Genomic DNA, 21227 nt, shown 5'->3' with positions numbered 1-21227 from the left:
TGTTTTGACTTTTCTATTTTACTATGCGCCTAGATATGGTATATGTTTAGATGTACAATTTTTGAAACTGATGGAGTGCTCATTTTCTACCAGACGCTGAATGAAGTATACGCCACCACCGCGCCGGCCAATTAGAACCGTCAATGAAATAATTGACACGAAGGGCTGGATGTTCAATAATTCCACTCTACTCCACTTACTGCAGTTTGAATTGGACTTGTCCCAAAATTAAAGCAGCTGCATGCATGATGGTTCGATCAAGTCTGCAGCCAACTGCATACCTGGTCTTCATCTGATTTGTTGATACGTTCAGCAAGCTAAGGAAAGCAACGTTCGAAGTCCTGAGAAATTCGTCATTCGTGCGCGCCTTTTGACCTTTGATATATCATCGGTTGGTCCTCCTCTGAATGATCCGGGTCATTCATTTCAAGATTAATGCGCTGATTAGCTTTCATTTACCACATGCAGTAGAAAATTAAAAAAAACTACATTTACTGCTGACCGGAGCCGTCAAGATCGATCGAGGACCTACCAGTGAGGCACACCGAAAACGGCCCCTGGATTCTCCTTTCTCCACGGCGTGCGCAGGGAAAAACAGCAGGCGAGCTAGGAAGGAAAAACTGGGACCTTATAGATGCACCATCTAGATTCTAGACGCATTTATGATCCAGAATTTCATGGTATTTCTGCAGATCGAATTTCCTGTCATCCCATGTGGTAGAATATAGAAACTACTACGTTTACTTCTGGCCGGAGAGTCAAGAGAAATGTCAAGATTCTTCCTCTTCACAGCCCACGAATTCTCCTTAAGCATGCGCGGGGAAGAACAGCAGAGTGAGCAAGAACACGAAGGCCAAAGGAAGGGAAAACTGGAATCAAATAGATGTACTAGGGGTGAAAATGAAATGTGTGGAAACAGTGCGTGTAGCAGAGAGATGAGTTTCGGGGCACATTGCAAGGCGTCACGCTTTGTTTTACCTTCTCTTTATCATGTTTGCTCTGTTTTTTTAGTTCAAAAAAAATGTTTGCTCTGTTTTCCGGTTGGGGCCCAAAAGTTCGAAACAAAATGCCACGATGACCCATGGGCTGCAAGTGGTTCATACATGACATGGGCTAGCAAAAATTTGTTCTCTCCTTTTTAGCTTGGGAGGCACTTTGAGCGTCCAAATTCTACTGAAAATATCACAAGAAAATAGCCCGCCATTTTTTGTATATAAATTACCTAACAAACATTATTATCCGAGTGACAATTAGAAATCCCCTTTTTTCAGAGGGCCTTTGTGTCTTGTAGAGTTGTAGTTTAAAACCGTGGAAGCAACCTGGCTGGAATTGGAACAGAGCGCTCCAACGTGATCCAGCCCAGATCCATGTGGTTCCGCAACTGCCACTTAGATCAGCCCATGGATTTGGCAAACCCAATCTACTGAAGAAACTTGGTCTTAGAGAGGGAGAAGGAGGAAGAAGAAGAAAGTAAGAAACTTCTACGCTATTTTCAGATTTTTTTCAAAAGTATTTTTTCTGTACAATTAAGATAGAAACTAAGGTTATGGGGTTTTGAATTTCGTTTTCAGCAATTTTTCGGTCCCATCGAAATGACCGATTCGTGAAATTTCGGACGAAATTTGAGCTAAAAAGGTAGATCTTTCGGTGAGAAGACCGTATTTCGGTGAACAGTAATTTCGGTCATAATCGAAAAGACCGAAATTTCGCAAATTTTCAGGCGACATTTTGATCCCTGATTATGGGAAGTATCTCCAATGTACGGAAAAACATGATTAGATTGAGCTTATCAGCTTCTCCAATCCCATGTAATGGAGAGCTAGAAAAAAAACACAGAAATTTGAGATAAGATAAAGATGCAAAGGAAATTTCCATGAGTTCGGAGCTCAATTCGTGATAGAATTTCTAAAAATAGTAAAAATACTCATATGAAGTGGTCCATTTCATAGGATTCTAGACGACTGAATCATTTCTTCGAAGAATCCATGTGGAAAAAAATCATATAGGATCTGAATCCTGCAAAAGATCTATATCTATTGTCTGTTGCAAAGAAGCCCTTAGTTAAAAAAAAATATGAAGTCGAGGAGAAACGAAGTACAAAGAAAACTCTGTACAAAGTTGAAGCTCATTTTAGATTTCTTCCCGGAGTCCTATGAATTCAAGGAATTTCATAGAATTCTAATTAAGGTGTTCAACTAGAAACACAGGCGCGGCTTTGCCGCGCTCCTGTCAGAGCTAACCAGCCCGTGGATCCTTGTTGCTTCCCTAATTGGCTGCTATCGTTTTCCTTTCTGGCTGGGAGTCCATTTCCCTGCTAGAAAAAATAGTGGGAGGTTAGATTGAACCAAGCATTGTAGCACTGCCAAAAGCTGATTGTTCAATCCAACTATCGGAACCCTGATATAAAGACATAATTAAGAACATGAACAAAGTATTATTGCAGGATATATGCTAAGGTATTTATGTTGGGTACTAAAATTATCATGATAGTTCAGTTTTTTTACTTGATAGTTCAGTTCTAGATATTCTGGTTTGGGTTCCTTCTTCTTTTTTTGGGAAAAAGTATCTAAAATATTAGTACATCAGAGATAAGAAAATACATGGTTAACTTGATCATTCGGTCATGAAATCATGATTGTAGCAGAAGGTGGTCTTTACTATTTGAGGTTAATAATGAATTGCACACAGGCATATAATAATTAGTAAAATTCATAGCACAATTAACCAGTGAGATTATAGACATCCTTCATCTGGTAAAGATAATTGTGTTAACTATTATTCATGTGATGATGGTTCTCGCATAACAGAAGCAAAACTATGCTCATTGATATATATCAAATGACATATATAAGTAACGTACTTAACCAAATGTTAGACGAACTGAAATTTCAGGATGAAGATCAGAGCACAATCTAAAATAACTATTACATGACCATGAAGTGGTGTGCATGGCTTATATTAGCCGGCGTCCAGGAACTAATGAGATGACAATGGTTGTCACTTGTCAGTCATTGTCACAGTTCAGCACATATTTCGTTGAACTAAGTGGTAATCAGAAAAGTTCAGTGGCTATGAATCTGCCTATCAGAGAATTGGTAATTTTAGGATATACCTTGATGCTCTCCTCCTGCCTAGTCAAGGAGGAGGAGGTGGTGGTATAACATGCAGTCATTGCCGCTGAGTCGACGTCGCATCCATGCTCGTTTGTGCTGCCGCGGAGCAGCTTGTTTGAGCAGGCAGCAGGTATATGTCCTGGTTGGGCATATCGTCGAACAGCATAAGGGCATGGCAGCTCGCGTACAGCTAAGAATCTACCCTGCGCTGTAATTGTATGGTGTCGTGGCCATGTGCCGGGCTGCCGGGGATCCACCAGCGGCCATCTACTCCATACCTCCGCCGGGCCGGGCAGTGCTGGGAGAAGGGGGCGACACGGAGTGAGAAACTGGGGAGTAGGCCGCTAGGACTGCTGTTGCAAGAGGTGGCGGCGCATGCTCCAGCCACGATGAGCCATGAGCCCATGAGTGCGAATCTGCCACGCGCCAAGGCCCCCCAACGTGCTGCGACGATCTAACCCGCATCGTTTCCCATACCTTCTGCGCCACCATCGAACTCGCGTGCCGCGCTCCTTGCTGCTGTGGTCGCCTTGTCGTAGGGTGCCACCACCTCGAGGGCCTACTGGAGCCGCCCCGTGGCCGCCGCCCTCGCAAGCACCTCGTGACCCGCCGCATCGGCGAGGTGCCTTAGTCGGATGCCACGTAGTCGTAGCCCGCGGCCCGCTATGAGAGGCCCCGCAGCGCGCGATCCTACGGAGATGGCGGGTCCGAGAGGGAGAACGCAGACCCGGACTTGAACGCCGGCGAGGAGGTCGGAAACGCGACGTCAGCAGCAGGACGGCCGGCTGGGAAGGAAACCGCCCGTGCGAGACGCGAAGGGTCCAGAATCCAGAGTCTAGACGATGATCGAGGCGCCCATGTTTCAACCGTGGAAATAAGATTAGACAGCCGGTAATTACAGGCGACGTGGCCCAATCCCATAGTCGATTTTGGAGGCACATCCACCGAGTATTTTTAGCGCAAAGCTGATCCTACCTCGCGCGCCAGCGCGCTTCCTGACGCGCGAGGTGAGGCAGCTAACTGCTAGCGGCAAGTTGGTGGGGTCAGCATGCCCAGGCAGCGCTGCTGCTGCTGCCCACGTGGTGCTGCGCGGAGCGTTTTTTTTCGGCCCGTTCGCTCCACCTTACAAGCTGGCTGAAAAACTGAAATAATTGATTTTTATGAGGAAAAAATACTGTTTAGTGACTGATAAGCTAGCTGAATAAGCTGAAGCGAACAGTTTTTTTTCCTATTCAATTATTTTTTCATACCATTTTGAAGTAAATATTGTAGTTACGTGCATAAATTCTTTAACAACATTCTTATAAAGTTGTGACAAACATTATGTGTATAACATGAAAATTGTACTACAAAATTTATGTTATCGGGAAAGAGTTATACGTACAAATTGTATGTAGTTATAGATTTTTTAAAATGAAAAATTCAAAGTTGTCCTTTAGAAATTGTACGTAGAAGTTATACGTACAAATTCTGCATGCCATCAAAGTCTTAAAAAATTATCTTATAAGAAGTTGTTACCACGAAATTATGGAAAACTGCGGGAATTAAAATTTTCAAAAAAAGAAAAGTTTGGAAGTAGTGGAGTGGACTGTTGGGATTGATGGCTGCTAACGCTGGTAGCGCGCGCCGGTTAGCAATGCGCTATTTTTAGTCTCCAGCAGGACGAATCTACTGACTAGACGCGGTTTTGTTGGTGCTGAATGAAGTGATCAATTTATTATCTTTTTTAGGACACCCGTGCACGCAGGGGCAGCTCCTAATAAATCGTCACATGCATGCAGTACTTGCATCGCATTGCTGCACCAAAAGTTCTCCATCAATTCCACCGCACAATTCCTTCCTCGATGTGCCCCACTTTTTCGAGCACAATTTCTCTAGAATTTCTAGCTAAAATTTCGAAAACCAATCGACTAAAAGAAATGAAATGTACACACAAATAACTATCTCTCTCTGTGTCACGCCGACTGGGATCGCATCAGTTGGTGTTGAATGCGGAGCAGACGTCCCTGATCTCGCCGTCATCGTCGCCGGTGATGGCGCCGATGCTGCCCATCCTGACCATGGCGGCGGCGAAGTCCCGCTCGAAGCTCCCCGCCGCGGGGCCCAGGTACGCGTCGACGAGCGCGCGGGTGGCGTTGCTGTTAGCGAGCGCGGCGTCGGAGGCGATGACGGCGAACCCCGACCGGATGTTGCGGAGGATGGAGTCGTCGAAGTCGCTCTCGCTGCCGCGGTCCAGCGGCAGCCGCGTGTTGAAGTCCCCAGGCGGGCACCGGGCCTTGAGCTCCGTCACGAACGCCGCCGGGATCGACGGGTCCGACCCCGCCTTGCCGCCCGGGAGAGGGAAGCTGTACAGCCGGTCCTTCACGAAGAAGCACGCCGTCGTGCCCACCGTGTGCGCCGCTGCACCGTCACCGAGTGTCAGTGCCTCGACGTCCGTGCACGTGTGCATGTGAATGTAGCTATATACCTGTGAGGAGGACGAGATCTCGGTCGTTGAGTCCGGCGGCGGCGAAGCTTGAGCGGAGCACGTTGATGGAGTCGGCAGCGTCCGGCAGCACGTCGGCGTCGCGGAGGTTGGAAGTCAGGCCGTCGCGCCGCCCCGTTGGCACGTCGAACGTCGGCCCGCCCGTCTGATCCATGGCATGCAATGAACTGCGTCAGTAAGCCAAACACGCAGAATACAACGTTGATAATTGTCGATTACCAGGGCGACGGCGTCGCGTGCGGCGAGGGCGATGATGTCGGCGCAGGAGACGACGCCGGGGCACTGGTCCTCGAGCTGCGCCTTGGCGGCGTCGACCACGTCCTGGCCGCGCAGGCCCTGGTTCTTGCTGTTGTCCACCTCGGCGTCGTTGCTCGCGCTCCTGATCAGCACCGACGCGTCGCACCCCTGCAAATTATTAATGCCACCATTCCGTTCGCCGCGCCGGCGCGCGGCGTCGCCGCCGGCCGGTGAGGAAACACGTAAACAATCGGCCGGGCTTGGAAACACACGCAAGCAACGGCGCACGCGGTCAGGTACGGTACGTACCTTGACGAAGCAGTCGTGGAACTGGAGGCGGAGCAGCGCGGGGAGGATGGTGGGGTCGTTGTTGGCGGCGTCCTGGACGGCGGCGGTGACCGTGTCCTCGGCGTCCGGGCAGGAGTCGGAGTAGAACCCCACCTGCAGCTGGCCACGCGCGACGCCAATGATCCCAAGAAACAGCAACACCGCCATCGCTAGCGCTGCCGCCGCCGCTCCGGACACGGCCATTGGCGACGATTCCAAGAAGATGAGCTAGCAACCTGATTTGCCGGCCGGCCTCGCGCGAACAAGCTAGCTAAGGAGAGAGTAGAAAGAGTCTCACTCGTCCTAGTGCCTGCTTCGGTGAATGGCCGCGGGGGATTTGTCCCGACGAATGTCTTTATATGCCAGTGGTAAGATGAGTCGATCCAGGATTTATCGATGAAGTCACTCGCATAGTACATGGAACAAGTGCTCATTGTTTAGGAGAAGAAAAGACTCTCGCATGTGGCTTCCATGGACTACTGCTCGACCTCCTTTTGCAATCTGTACCCATCTGGTGATTAGGACTTGGCAGCTGGCCGTTTTCAAGTTGGAGATCATATATACGGACAGTACAAATTCGAGAATGTGTACAGAGTCGTTGCCATTATATTGCTGTTTCTGTACAAATTGCCGTTTGAAACCGAGCAGTTTGGCTTTGCTCGCCGTCAGCTAGCTTTCCAAGCACGGTGTTCTGTGGGCAGGCGGAAGCATGTGTATATCGGGAAAGGGGAGAGACTAACCCACGGGCTCGTGTTAGTATCTACTGAGAGACGGGGGTTCCGGACAGCGCGTACCGTCGCCTTTCGCGAGCTCTTTTTACCCCCCGTGACCGCCGCCGTCTGCCAGTGCAACTTTGTCTTGGCATTCACCGGAGATTTCAATGCAGGACAGGACCTGACGGTGGGCCTGCTGTAACAAGCTTTTGCTCCATGGATCAGTGAACCTATGGGCAATTGCTGGGCATGGCACACCACAACCCCTCCCCATGGCGTGTTCTCCCACCCTGCCACACCAAGCACATTTTAGCAACACGATCGACAACTTATGGCCGGTATGGAGACTTTCTTGGCCAGGGCTCCAATCCGACCCTTTAATGGTCCAGCACAGCACAAGACGATCTAGCAAATCCATCCATGTGGTGTGGCAACATTAATATGCGGCAGCGGCACCATTGCTCCTAGCATGGCCAAACGGCCCTGTACGTGTTTAAATTAAATCTAGGAATGGTCTGTTAACAAATATTTTGGAAAACATTTGAAATATAAATCCTTTTAAGTCAGAAATTTTTTCCTCCGAGAACCCAGTAAAAGTTCGGATGGCTGGTGGTAGCGCCTAGCCGCCTACCCACCAAGGAATTTTGATACCCAATTTCTTGTTATCGATAAACGTATTTCCATCAATAGTGGGCGCCGGTGATAACTTTGTTAACTTAAAGATCTCCCGCGTCAGTGTCTTGTAGTGTCCCTTGAAGTTGAAATAGGTTTAATTCATAGTTCTCGGTCCCTACTAAAAACCCCAGTCTAGTTGAAAGTTTTCAACCTCAGTTTGATGACCTTTTTCTCTCTTTGATTGGTCTTTTCAAGATGTAAATCTTCGAGAATCGTTGTATACACATGTTCTTTATTTCCTCAATTTTACGAACTCGTGAACTATACTAGAAGGCATATCAAAAAATTGACCTCACAATAATATATTGCTAGAGGACACGTACCAAAATGATTGGAGATCACAATTAAGGATTGCTCTAGTATCTAGAGTACCCATTGTTCTACATATTCCCTCCATCTATTTTTATAAGGTATAGTATGACTTGACACGGTCTTCCAAATAACACTTTGACCATTCATTTATCTTATATTATATTAATTATGGTTATAAACTTATAATCATGGTAAAGTATATTTGATTACAAATCCAACCGTATAAAGTTTATATTATACAAATAAAAAATTAATAGTCAAATTATTTGTCAAATATTGCAAAGTTTGAATTTTGATATGTGTGCACGCCTTATAAATAAAAACGGAGGGAGTAAGTACATAGCCAGGCCAGTGTTTTTCCCCCAACCAAATAACTCTCCTGAGTGGAAGGCGCTGTGTGTCCGTGTAATAGTTAATAGCAATATGTACCATGTACAAATCAGTTACAAAGTATGAAATCCTCCAAATACTATGTACTGACCATGATATTATGCCTCCAGCTTCCCATCATAAATCCAGGAACTACTGAGGCATGGTACGAACCAAATATCTCTGAAAGATATAACAGTTGGCTGAAATAAACGTAATGACATATATCCAGTTAGGCTTCAATTTTTCTTGTTCCCAAAGTTGAACAATTCAATGAATTCATTGATTCATAGAAACAGAGTTAAACATGATTTCTTATTGAGCTACTATGGACAGTAATCAACTTCTGGGCACAAGATGATCCATTGAGAAGCTGGCAACTCAGCACGCTAGTTCTGATTATCCACATCAGATGAGTAATTTCCTTTGGAACCTACCATAAGTATTTCCACTCTAATTGCCTACTTAGCTTCAGCAAGAACACCAAGAGAACCAAAGACACGACGCGACTCAAAACTAGAGCAAGCCTGGTGTAGAACGCTGAGGAAAGTGAGGTACCACAAGGGGAGCCCCCGTGTCCTTCTCCTTCCCTTTCTTACTCTTCTCCACAGTCTTCTCCCCCTTCTTCTCCCCAGCCTTCGGGGATGCTTCTTCTTCTGCCACATCCTTCTGCTTCATCTTGTCTCCAGCTTCTTGATGTGTAGACGACTTTGATGCCTTCCTCGCCATATAACCAAAGCAATCCAAGCATAGGACCATCTTGATCCTTGAACTTGTATTGATATATGAATCACTCCTTTCACTTCTTGAGCACACTTGTTTTTTTTTTTTTTGCTTGGTATCTCCTAGTTGTGGCTGCTCTTGTGATGTGGTGAATTCTTGTCACTGCTGCCTGTGAATTGTTTATATGTTTAGGGGAGGGGCAAAGTCCTTGTGACGCAAGCTTCGTGGAGATTTCGAGGATAAGTCCAACATATTGAAAAGATTAGCTGTAGTGGGAGTAGTTACCTTGGTGAGCAAGGACCCTCAATAATAGGTCACCATAGTCTTTCCTCTCTGGATTTTTCTGCACAAGAAAACAACAGAAAATAGATAGAATAGAATTGGAAAATGCTTTTCATTTCATTTTCTTAGATTAACTTGAATTTTTCCCTGTTTCACAGTTTAGAAATAAGGCCCTATACTATTCTTTGCGCTATATTTATATAGCAGGAACTTTATTACAAATACCTTAAAATTTTGTTCAAATTCATACTAATAACTAGATTCTTTCAAATTTAAAATAAATCTGAAAATTACTAGAGCAACACACTCTTCCAAACAACCCTTTTTAATTTATGGAAAACCCTTAAACTTATGCATGAATGTCACTTACTGCACCCTCCTGTCAGTCCTTTTTATATATTTTTTTTACAATGAACCATATTCTTTAAATTTCAGAGTGCCAGTTGATTCACATCTTTCTGGTCCTCCTTATGTAAGATTTCATATTAAAGTAAAAACAAGTAATAATTGGTCTACAGAGCCAAAAAAGAAAATCATAGTATAAAACAAATGTGTCATCCTCCACCAAAGGACTTTTTTACCCTGTAACAGCCTGCCCTAGATGGAACACACAGGAGCAGCCAAGTCTTCTGGAGAATCAGATGAGTCAAACTTGAGTGATGCATCCAATGGAAAGATGCATAGAACCCTGGTGTATAGTTGAAATGGTTCATTTGGATGGTTGAGAGAATTGACAGACTCAACATGAACAGTTACGTTTGTAAAAGCCTAAAAGGGAATAATTACTCGACATATATGTACCAAGTGTTGCACTGGGGCCACATTTAAAGCATGAGGTTGAATGCTTGTTAATATCTGTGAATAGCACACACTGTAGGTGATGAAATATCTCCGATCCAACTCCTATGCAGTAAGTTAGTGAAAAAGTGTGTCAGCCAAGTCATTTACAATGTTCTGATATGGGAATAGCTCCCGGAAGCAGTTCAGAACCTCAGATGCTATGTTGTTGACCATATCTTTCAAAAATCTCTTTACAAATACAGTATATCTTTCTTATATATGAACTTCATCTTTGATTGTTCAAAAGAAGTGTTACTATTCAAGTTTTCACCTGAATGGTCAACAACATAGATTCTGTCACGTACAATTCCACAACCAAGAGACTTTGGAGCGTGGTTTGTAGTTCCCAAGGGAGTTCCTTTCATGGTCATCTTTCTTCAGTAAGTTCATTGGGTGAGCCTTGCTCACGATATCCTTGGCACTGGACCGGCACAGCAACACCACATCCCTGAATTTAGATTTGAACAGCACTGACTCATATCAGAAAAGGAAACCATGCTCAACTGGCAACAGGATTCACCGGTATCTTCAGAACTTACATTATTATGAACATAATCAAGTACAGAACCCATAGCATCAATGTGGCCTGTGCATTCAACCACGCAGTTAACTCAAAAGACCAGTCATCTCAGCAAGTACCTGAAGGACAAAACATTGAATACTGGAGTCAAGAAAGCTATGAAGAAAGGAAAGAAACGTTGGCTTTGTGCAGGGAGAAGAAATATACCTGTACTAGCTTGCTGTAGTCCTTCGGTTTCTCAAAGTCAGTGCAGAATGTTTAAAATTGAATGAAATAGGCCTCCTGTATTAACTTGCTGTTGGTTCTGGTGAGCAAGCTGGAATCTGTACCCTCTTCCAAGCCAACACCAGTATCCTTAATGCATGACTAGTGTAAAACTTAACGAGTACCATATATAATCTGCTGAACCAAATAAAGATCATGTGGCAAACTGATAAGCTCTGAGACTAATGCAGATGCCGAGCTGACCCAGATTAATAATCAAATATCTGGAGAAGTGTCGCTGCCATTATCAAACTAAAAGTGAATCCTTGCAAATTGTGTCTTCATTGCACTCCTTTTGCACTTCTGAAATAGTAAGTTCCATCATTTGTTGCATCTTCATTGACCGATGGAGCACCATATCATTGGAGACAAATGTCCGAACCGTTCCACCAATCTCTATCCAGCTACAGCCAGGCACCTTGTTGACACACCTGTTCCTCATCACACTTCTTACTTTTGCAAGCTCATTCCAATCTCCTGCAGCAGCAAATGTGTTGGACATAAGCAGATAATTTACTGCCTCGCTTGGCTCCAGGAATAGAAGCTTATCAGTGGCCCACTTTGCCAACTCGATATTGCCCCTCATCTTGCAAGCACCAAGGAAAGCTCCAATAATATCAGCGTTGCTTTCGCAGGAAAGTTTGACTACAACGTCGTAGGCATCTTCAATCCTGCCAGCTCTCCCTAAGAGATCAACCAGACAAGCCAGATGCTGCGGACTCGGACCAATACGGTAGCCCCTCGTCATCATAAGGAAATAGTGTAAGCCATCTTCAACGAGCCCAGCATGACTACAGGCAGAAAGAACCCCAAGGAAGGCAATGCCATCAGGCTGTACGCCTTGTTGGAGCATTCTCTCAAACACATGAATGGCATCCTTGGCACGTCCGAGGTAAGCATATGAAGAAACCATGGAAGACCATGTGACTATGTCCGGGTAGTCTGTCATCGCAAATATCCGTGTCACCTCTCCAACAAAACCGTTCTTACCATACGCCATGATAAGGGCGTTAGCCACCTGAAGAAATCCTTGCAACCCCCTCTTCTGGGCATACGCGTGAACTTGTGTAGCCTCACTCACTGCCGCCATGTGGGCGCAGGAGCTGAGCACACTGGCGAGCGTGCGCTCATCCGGGCGGCAGCACCCATCCCTCAGCATCCGCCGGAAGAGCTCAACGGCTTCCTTGCCTTCACCATGGCAGCCATAGCCGACTATGATCGCGTTCCAGGAGACGACGTTCCTGACCACCATGGCTTCGAACACCCGCCGCGCGTCGGCCATCCGGCCATACTTTGCGTACATGTCGAGCAGCGCGGTGGCCACCACCACGTCCGCGAGGTGGCCCAGCCTGAGCACGAGGCCGTGCGCCAGCGCCCGCAGCCTGAGGAGCAGCCCGGCGTCGTCATCTGGCCACCGGCGCGGAGGGCGCAGCAGGGCGCTGAAGGTGAACCCGTCCCCGGCGAGATCGGGGCCGCTCCTGCGCATGGAGGCGACGAGGGACCATGCGTGGAGCGCGAGCCCGTGGGCGGCGTAGCAGGCGACCATGGCGTTGCAGAGGATGAGGTCCTTGTGCGGTGTCTCGTCGAACACCCTGCGCGCGTGGGGGAGGCGGCCGGAGTCAGCGTACGCGACGACGAGGCGCGTGGCGACGTGGGGACGCGAGGCGCGTCCGGACTTGAGGATGAGAGGGTGGAGGGCCTGCGGGGAGGCGCGCAGGTGGTGGTGGCGGCGGACGACGGCGGAGGTGGCGCGGAACAGTGGCGCGAGGCGGCCGCGCCCGCGCGGCATTTCGTTTCAAGGCTGACGGCCTAATCCTTGCGGACTAGGCGGTGCTGACCAAGAAAACTTACCATTGCATGGAGATATTTCAACTTATGAATTAAATGGTATCTTGCTTATGTGCCTTTTTTAAAACACAAATACAAAATGCCTATTAAGAAAAGGGAACATATCCCTCCTGAAGTACACCAATTCCAATGACTCTTCCTTGTACAGGTTGCCACTCTCACAGCAAGCTCATGCCCAACTTCTAGAGCTCAGAGATCTCCTCCTCTCCCAGCCCAGGGATGCTGGTGCTGATGATGTATCGCAGTATACATGGGATTCATCTGAATTCACGAGGAAAAAGGCCTATTCTTGCCTGCAAGGGAGCAGACCATCCTCACCTTTGTTCAAATGGATGTGGAGGTCGCGCTCGCACGGAAAACACAAGTTCTTCTTCTGGTTGCTCCTCAGGATCGTCTCAATACTAGGAATCTTTTGAGAAGAAAGCATGTGCATCTGGACACCTACAGTTGTGTGCTTTGTGTGGAAAATCTCAAGAAACAGTGTTGCCCATCTATTCTTTAACTGCCCATTCAGTGAGGCATGCTGGATTTATCTAGACATCCAATGGGACATGACCTTACAACCTCTTGAGATGATTATTCAAGCTCGACAGCGCTTTGGTTCTTGTATTTTCAGAGAAATTGTGACTGTGGCCTGCTGGACTATATGGTGCCATAGAAACAGCATTGTCTTTGATGGACAGTGTCTCTCTTTTGCACGGTGGAAGGTTAGTTTTGTGGAGGAAATGAAAAAGGTTTCGCTTAGAGCAAAACCTTCAGTGGGTAGTAAGATCATTTGTTGGTTGAGTAACCTTCAGTGGAGCTAAAGACCTACCGTTACTTCTAACGCGAGAGTAGTCCTTACCTTGTCACATGGCACGCCGTGTTTTTCTTTTTTTTTTCCTGTAAACTTCTTCTCTATTAATGAAATAGGCACACTCTCGTGCCTGTTCATTAAAAAAAATAAAAATGCATAGTTAAAGGTGGTTGGCTTGGGTTACTATTCACTATCTGAAAATTTCCCAAGTAAGAAATAGTGACGATCATGCAACTTTGAAATTGATTTCAGATGAAATTTTCATCTAAGCTGTGTAAGGTTTTGGATCACAAGTAGACTTGAATATCGAGTGAACAATTTGAGTAGGTTGTTGAGGAGAGAATTCAAAAGATTCAAATTTTAAATAAGGGTCCAAGATTGAAAGTTTACACTGTGGGAGCTATTTGTCGAAACTGAATGGCAATGGCCATTTTATTGACGCAAAATCCTGGCGGTGGTTGACCCTGCATCAGCACATGAGGACCTGGGAGATCTGCTTAACTCCAGTGCAGAATCCAAATCGGCGCGCGTGGTGTGCGCGAGCGTGCCAATCTGTTTAGCCATTCAACTGACAAGGTGGAGATAAACCTTGGTGAGCGTGAGTAGCTCATCGGCTATCCAGCCGATTCAACACAATTGGCGATAACCATCGGCTGGAGAGCCGATAGGAGATAGAGTGCCGTCGCGTTCTTGCTCCACCATAGCCAGAGCCACAAGCCAATGAGATTCAAACTAACTTCGCTACCAATCTTTTTAGGTGAAACCACAGCGATGCGCCCGGTAGTTGCAGCCTAGAAACACTTAGCAGGACGTCAATTTAAACCCCACTAGCCGATGAATCCAATCATAATGAAACTCAATTCCAACGGCACTCGAGGGGCAACCAAGATTAAGATGCAACAGGCTATTAAAAATAGATCTATCGTCTATTCCGACAGAATTAATAACAATTGATGTGTCGTAAACGGCAAGGCGATAGAACAGATAAATATCAGCCGATGCAAAGGCGGGATAACTGGTGAATACCGTAGATTGAGACAGAAGTGATGCGCCGTAAGTCAAAGATCCAAGATACTCGATACTTGGTAGATGAAACTAGACCCAACGACAGCGATGCGTCCGGAAGTTGAAGTCTAGTACACCTGATGACGGGGACTTGCAGCTTGCCAGAGATCGAGGTCGATGCAGCCCAGTTTGCTAGAAGGAACTCGTCGAGAAGCTACATTACTCCTACTCCTAATGCAATGACGTGAAGCCGAAAAGGTAAATAAAAGATAAATGTATTGTATATTGATCGTGTGATGATTTACAATGGTCACAACCCTTTTTATTTGTAGGGCGGATGACCTTTGACGTTACATAATTGGCAACTAACCACGTACAAGGCAAGTCACGTACACAATCTTTTCTAATAAAAAAGCTCAATCTCTAACTAATCCAACTCTATCTCTAACCAAGCTTGTCCCTAACCAACTTAACGTCCAGAATATTTTATTCAACCTCCCGTACGTGAGTTGATTTCCTTCTTTTAATCTTCTAGGTTTCTTGCTTTCTCTTTCTTCATGCACACGCGTTCCTGATTTCTGTAACTAGCTCGCAAATAGCTTTATTCAGAAGATTTCGTCATTTTTGCATCATTGGCCGACTGCTTCCCTTTCTTTTTTTTTCATTTGTTGGTCCTTTGCCCATCGGCCGCTTTCCTTATCGGCTGGTCTATTTCTTTCTTGTCCATCGGCTGAAATTTCTATCGGCTGCTCCCCTTTTTTTTTATGGCCATCGGCTGAAAAGAGGCAATGGAAATAAAGAAGCCAGCAGATATTTTCTGTAATCAGTCGATATTTTCAGTAATCAGCTGATTCAAGTCCCTTTTTTTATTCCAATTGGCCGATGCATTTTTAATCAGCCGATGCTTACTCGTGTCCCACCGAGCGTGCTACAAGTGTATTGACACAAAAAATCGGACAGTGACCCCGACTCTTGCGTCGAGCACACGACCCAAGAGAATCTGCTGAGCTCCTGTTCGGGTTATCACCCTGGTGTGTTTCATGCGACGTACCAATCAATCTGACATGTTGATTGACAAGGAAGAAAAGATGTCAAATTCCAGAGATTCGATCGACTGAAGTTCCGATCTACTCCAAAAGATGTATCAGCGGGTTGGCCGGTTTAATATAAGGATGACCGGCTATAAAACAGCCAATAATCACACAGCAAATGTAAAAGAAACTACTAGAGTAACCTAAACAATGCTACAGAGACAACATCTAAAATAGATCTAATCGGGCTGTATTATGATAAATAGTGTATTGATATAGCCGACAGTTCGTGCCTCAAGCTGGATAGCTGGTGATAAAAACTAAAATAATAGGCAAAACCTATAATTCTAACAAATATTGATAACTAGTGAATAAATCTAAATGAAACAACAGCGATGTGCCCGAAGTTAAAGCTTAGATATTACTCGAAACGCGGAACTTACAAATTGGCCGGAGATCACGTTGACGCAGCCCTGCCAACTCGTACGAACTCGTGAAAAGAAAAGGGTTTGGTGAAGTCGCCGACTGAAAGTAAAGTTGCGTGGAAAAGTAGATTTTGTATTGATATTTTTTTGTTGATTCCTTTTGCAAGCCTCACGAGGCACCTGTTTATACCCTGTTACAACTCATTTCCTAACCAACTACGACTCAATATTCTATTTCTTATTCAAAGTAACAAATATTTACATACAGATACAACCCGCATCAGAGTCGAACACCATCCAATCCTCTATGGGCCAACCCTATCTTCATCTTGTTACCGGCCTAGCCCATTCTAGCCCATGTCGGCCAAGCTGTTCTGGCTTTGGCCAGTTCCCATCGATCTCATCGGCTAATCGACCGAACCACTGTAGCTTTACCGGCCGACTTCTTCAGCCATAACCTTTTGTTTAATCACATTGGCCACTTTCTTCCCCTCTTGACGCCGACCCAGACACGTGTCAAAAACCGGTGTCAACACATTTCAACTCTGAAAGCAGTGATAATTGGCCAAATTTTGGCTCAAGATTTTGAAGGATTCTACATGTAAATGATGGGAAACAACATGCAAAATGGAACCCCTGAAGTGTGGTTAGCAAGTTACAGTGTCCCTGGGACAAGGAGAAGTTGGTTTGAATATTTAAATCTGAGTGTTTGATTAAACGCTGACAGTGCAGTGCAAGGGGTCAATTTCGGGGCTTCAATTTGTGTGATAGAGTGATCTTCTGCCAGAGATGCAAATCTATAGAATACGGCCCTGAGAATCCTCTACAAGTTTGCTTAAAGAAGATTGGGAAGTTCAAATTGAAAGGTTGGCGCAAATTAGAGTTGAATCTTGAGCAGAACTAGGGAGAAAATGGGGGAGAGTAGAGCTGAGCAGCTGCCATGCAGCTGCTTGCCGCTGATGGCAAGGGCAGTTTAGCCATGCCATGCACCGGTGCAAGTGTGCGCAGTGAAGCAGGTAGGCAAGCAGGACGTGTCCGTCGCAAGGGCGGTAAAAATTCGTATAAATTACTACTCCCGCCAGCCATCTCTATCCTTTCATAGTGCCGCTCACTTTGTACCGCACCTCGGTCGCCGCCAAGTTTCGCCACCGTCCCACCACCGCCGGCCATTCCCCTCCACCAAAACCACCACCTCAACATCCTGAACCCATCCCACCAGTCGCCGTTTAGCCCCATCCACCACAGCGCCTTCCCGCCATCGTCTCCTTCAACTTCGGTAGTCCTCTGCTTTTGGTAAGGCCACCACCATGGAGAGCTATGCCGCTGAAGCTCTGGTTGTTGTCTGAGGGTATGGGTGTGTCACGCATGAGCTCTAGATGGGTTAGGACCGGCTTGTTGGCCTGGAGCACGGCCAAGTTGGCCGGAGCTCCTGCGCCACCGCGCGTGCGCCTCCACCATAGCCGCCGTAGTCGAGCTCTTTGCTCCGGCTACGGGGAACCTTGGTTTGGGCAAGCGCCAAGTGTTTTAGGTCGAGACGAAGCCTCTGAGCTAGCTCCTTGCCGTCGAGTAGCCGTCGTTTAGCCGCACGCCGCCAGGAACCCTAGCGCAGCCGCTCTGCCACTATCCTCTACTGTTCGCCGCCGCCACTAGCCAACCTACCCCAACAACACCCTTAGTAGGTGCGTATGGTCGAGGCGAGTCTAGCTGGGTAGTCCGCGATGCCGAAGACCTCGCCGGCGGCGAGTTTCCGCCTCTACCCGCCGGTGAACCCACATCGGGGCCGGGGGCACTGTCTTAGGTCCGGGCACGCATATGAGTGAGAGGGGTTAGGGCAGGGGTGAGTAACAGAGGGTTTCTAGAGGGGTTTCGGGAAAGAAATTGATTTAAGAGTTTTAGATATTAGATTTAGATTCTACCTTTACATTTAATTCATTATAATTTGTAGAATTGTCCAAATTTAGTGAAACCAATTTTCTTAGGTTTATTTTCTTTTCCTTTATGCATTAAAAATTCCTAAACCCTAGGAAAGTGTAATAAAAATTAGGTTTTTATTTAATGCCTTTAATTAAGGTATTTAAATAGGTACTTAATCTTTATAAAATGTATAAAATTTTGAATAATGTTTTTATTATTCACAAAAGTTTATTAATCCATAGGAATTAAGTTTTTAAGATTAGAAATTATTTATAATGCTTTTCTAAATAAAAGAAAATGCTTAAGTTAGGTTAGTTAAGAAATTAAATTATGGGTTAATCTTTTATGGGTAGATTAGTGTTGGCTTGCAATTTTGTCATGAAGATAAGTTGTATAGTCCATGTTTCAAAAAGTTTTGCATATTCTAACTATGGCATGCATCATATCGTAGAACCTGAAGCTTCGGAAGTGGATTTCTTGGATTTGTCTGAAGAATCCTAGGAATTTGAGCAGATTATTGAGGTGGTTCCTTGTGTTGAAGGATCTTCAGAAGAAACTAACTTTTTTGTGAACCAAGGCAAGCCCTGGAGCATCTACACCTATCTAATTTCAGAAAATACTATTCATATGTCAAAATTATTGGTTATTTCCTTATTTATGCATTAAGTCTAGTAGTTGATTGAAACCGTACTCTTATGCATAATCCATCCTTGTTTGTAGGACATCTTTGCCACCTGTTCAAATAATTAGTAACCATCCTATGCTTAGTAATGCTTAGATTCACCTTGGAGAAACTTTTGTTACTCAACCACCTAAGGTTAATATTGTCATACATGTTGATCAACGAAATAGCTTTGAATTTTTGAAGAGGTGGACAGAAGCTAGAGATGGTAGTTCTGTCCACTAAGATTAATCTTTTTAAGGCCCGTTCATTATTTAAACCGCTGATCAAGTGATATTACCTAATTGCTTATTGTCTTTGGGGACCAGCAAGCCTGGTAGGTTAGTTGGCTCTCTGATTGGAAATGTTCATACCGTTCTTGGCGTACGGAAGAAAGGCAGGGGCCTAGCCTGAAACGCACATGGAGATCAGGCAAGACGTGGGGTCCCATGTGGGGGTCCGTCCCTGGGTTCGGATAATTATATTTTCGATCTTTGGTATGGCTAATCGAAAGGTCGTTATGCGCAACCCGATCAGTTGTGCATGGATGATGATTAGATATCTCCTGCAGGATGTAAATCGGTCCGGATCGCCGCAATTCTCGGTTATGAATATACTTGGTCATCGCTTAAGCATAGTAGAGTTATCAAGTTTAATATAAGGTTTTCCTTGAAGTAATATTGCTGTATGATGTTACCACTTGATTAAACAAAACATTTTATTCACCTAGACTGGTTAGGTAAGAACTAATCATGTTTAAAATAATAAAACTAAGTTTCCATAGGTAGTAAGCTTTCCGCAAAAATATGAGTCAGCCAGTACACTAAAAAACTATCATATTCCTTGAAACTTTATTTTCAATCTACCTAATACTGGTTAGACGGGTCAGTCTTGCTTAGTACCTTCGTACTCAGGCGATCCCTTTTTGTTGTTTTCAGACTTGCAGCAGGGGTCGACCGAAGAGAGAGGCCCGAAGAACTAGGGTATTTTACGAGTCTCATGATACCCTAGAGTGAAACCTAGTTGTTTAATTACTTTACCCCTCGGACTTTTGTTTTATGTTCGAAACTCTTAGAATGCTCTAACCTGCACTCTAAGTTTGTTTCAATCTCCAGTACATATGTAAAAATATAATATTTGTTGATGCTTTCCCTTCGTGGAAGCGATCCTGGTGTATGCCTACGATTCAAGTCGTGGATGATTCGAGGCATCCTAGGGACACTCGACGAACTACCGGATTTAAACTGTTTTAAGTGCATTTTATATAATTACTATTCCGACAGCGATTAGATGCATTTAAGCCTGTTTAAGTCGGACGGTTCCGCCACACGCGCACTTATTTCGCTCGCTAGAAATGGATCATGAGTTCATGACTCCATTTGGCACACAATTTTTAAAGGTATTGATTGTCAAGATCCTAGAGCGAATTAAACGGATTTGGAATATAAAAAATAGGTAGGGGTTTTCATTGCTGATTTGGGTCAAAATAAAATCATTAGAAAAATTCACCGAGTCTAAATCAAAACGTCATAATATTACTTGTACAACAATTTGTGCTAACAGACAGTCAAACACACTGCACATACATGCATGGTACATTGGTAATATTACGATGGGTGAGAAAGCGGGCATGCATGTTGAGACTTGAGAGGCCCCAACCAAAAGCCAGCCGCACACATGAATATACATTATAGATGATGATGATGATAATTGATAACCCACCGATCGGGCCCTTATTTAGTTGTTGGGACTAGGGAGTGTTGGAACCTGGCAGTGGGACGAGTATTCCCTTGGCCGCTGTTGCCGAAGAGGTGTTGTGTGGTTAAAAGATACGGTGATCATCTCATATGTGCATTGTTAATCAGTTATTATATATCAGGTCGTTGATTTGCTTTGATTTGTTAGCTTATTAATTGCAACATGATCGAACGTCTGGGTCTTGCTTGGCTCAACAGCCTTGCACATGTTCGTTCATTCATCGTGCTTGCTCGCACACACACAAATAAATAAACATGTAGTATCTGTAATAAGTGGGTAGCCACTTTGATTTTCAATCAGTACATATTTTCAAGTGTCGATATGTGCACGATAGGAACGACGTGCATGCACGATTGATCATCAGGTACATGTGTTCTTTTATATTGAAAAAAAAAATATGCTGTGCCAATGGCCTCAAAAGTTCCTACACACACAGCTCCATTTTTCTTGGGCCGAGAAGTTCCGGCAGTACAGCAACGATAAGTAAAGGTGCTGTGAAGCTTACTCATAGAAGCCGACCTAGCTCAGTGGTAGAGCGCGTGGCTTTTAACCACGTGGTCGTGGGTTCGACCCCCACGGTCGGCGATTTTTTTTGTTAATTTGATTTGGCATGCCGTTTCTGTAATGTTTTGTTAATTTTGACAAGCCGCGCGCTTATTTCGCTGGATCATGAGTTCAAATAACTTCCTTGATTTTCCATCAAAAAAAAACAAGAGTGGAGATAGAAAAAATCAGCGTAAAAATTCAGGAGGCGAAATAAAAAGGGATTTTGCCCTAATTCTAGCAAACATTTGTGATTTTTGGTTTAAAGTCGGGATCAGATGGTAAAGTCATTGGGGTGCCCCTGTTGTCGTAACAGGCTTAGTTGGGGCAAGGCACCCCTCTCGCATAATAAATTGCGAGCCTGTACCACTCCTCATCTCCCTTTA

General features: G+C 45.1%; 2 protein-coding genes and 2 non-coding genes across 4 annotated transcripts; 1 reads left to right on the top strand and 3 right to left on the bottom strand.

Annotated features, from left to right (window-relative positions):
- Window positions 1-4720: 4720 nt before the first annotated feature.
- LOC117862734 (peroxidase 43) lies at window positions 4721-7852 on the bottom strand. Its single transcript, XM_034746240.2, has 4 exons — window positions 6145-7852; window positions 5818-6003; window positions 5581-5743; window positions 4721-5513 (listed from the first exon to the last, which is right to left on the bottom strand). Exons 1-4 carry the CDS (start codon window positions 6364-6366, stop codon window positions 5089-5091), a joined length of 996 nt encoding a protein of 331 aa, XP_034602131.1. The 5' UTR covers window positions 6367-7852; the 3' UTR covers window positions 4721-5088.
- Window positions 7853-8489: 637 nt separating this feature from the next.
- LOC117862733 (pentatricopeptide repeat-containing protein At2g46050, mitochondrial) lies at window positions 8490-13378 on the bottom strand. Its single transcript, XM_034746232.2, has 4 exons — window positions 10804-13378; window positions 10616-10715; window positions 9240-10524; window positions 8490-9123 (listed from the first exon to the last, which is right to left on the bottom strand). The coding sequence occupies exon 1, from the start codon at window positions 12647-12649 to the stop codon at window positions 11108-11110; it is 1542 nt and encodes a 513-aa protein (XP_034602123.1). The 5' UTR covers window positions 12650-13378; the 3' UTR covers window positions 8490-9123; window positions 9240-10524; window positions 10616-10715; window positions 10804-11107.
- Window positions 13379-20811: 7433 nt separating this feature from the next.
- Window positions 20812-20883, top strand: TRNAK-UUU (transfer RNA lysine (anticodon UUU)). Its single transcript has one exon. It is a non-coding gene; the product is annotated as a tRNA-Lys (tRNA).
- A 228-nt stretch (window positions 20884-21111) lies between these two features.
- On the bottom strand, window positions 21112-21223 carry LOC117866069 (small nucleolar RNA Z279/snoR105/snoR108). Its single transcript, XR_004642763.1, has one exon. It is a non-coding gene; the product is annotated as a small nucleolar RNA Z279/snoR105/snoR108 (small nucleolar RNA).
- Between the last annotated feature and the right edge of the window lie 4 nt (window positions 21224-21227).

Source organism: Setaria viridis, chromosome 7, assembly GCF_005286985.2.
Source record: "Setaria viridis chromosome 7, Setaria_viridis_v4.0, whole genome shotgun sequence".
NCBI classification, from domain to species: Eukaryota; Viridiplantae; Streptophyta; class Magnoliopsida; order Poales; family Poaceae; genus Setaria; species Setaria viridis.
Note: the sequence above shows the minus strand (reverse complement) of the source record. Positions and strands in the feature narration are given on the sequence as shown.

Coding starts and splice junctions, on each gene's coding strand:
- LOC117862734 (XM_034746240.2), bottom strand. CDS start 6,366: ATGGCCGTGTCCGGAGCGGCGGCGGCAGCGCTAGCGATGGCGGTGTTG. Junction 6,004..6,144: donor TCCACGACTGCTTCGTCAAG/GTACGTACCGTA, acceptor AATAATTTGCAG/GGGTGCGACGCGTCGGTGCT. Junction 5,744..5,817: donor CACGCGACGCCGTCGCCCTG/GTAATCGACAAT, acceptor GCCATGGATCAG/ACGGGCGGGCCGACGTTCGA.
- LOC117862733 (XM_034746232.2), bottom strand. CDS start 12,649: ATGCCGCGCGGGCGCGGCCGCCTCGCGCCACTGTTCCGCGCCACCTCC.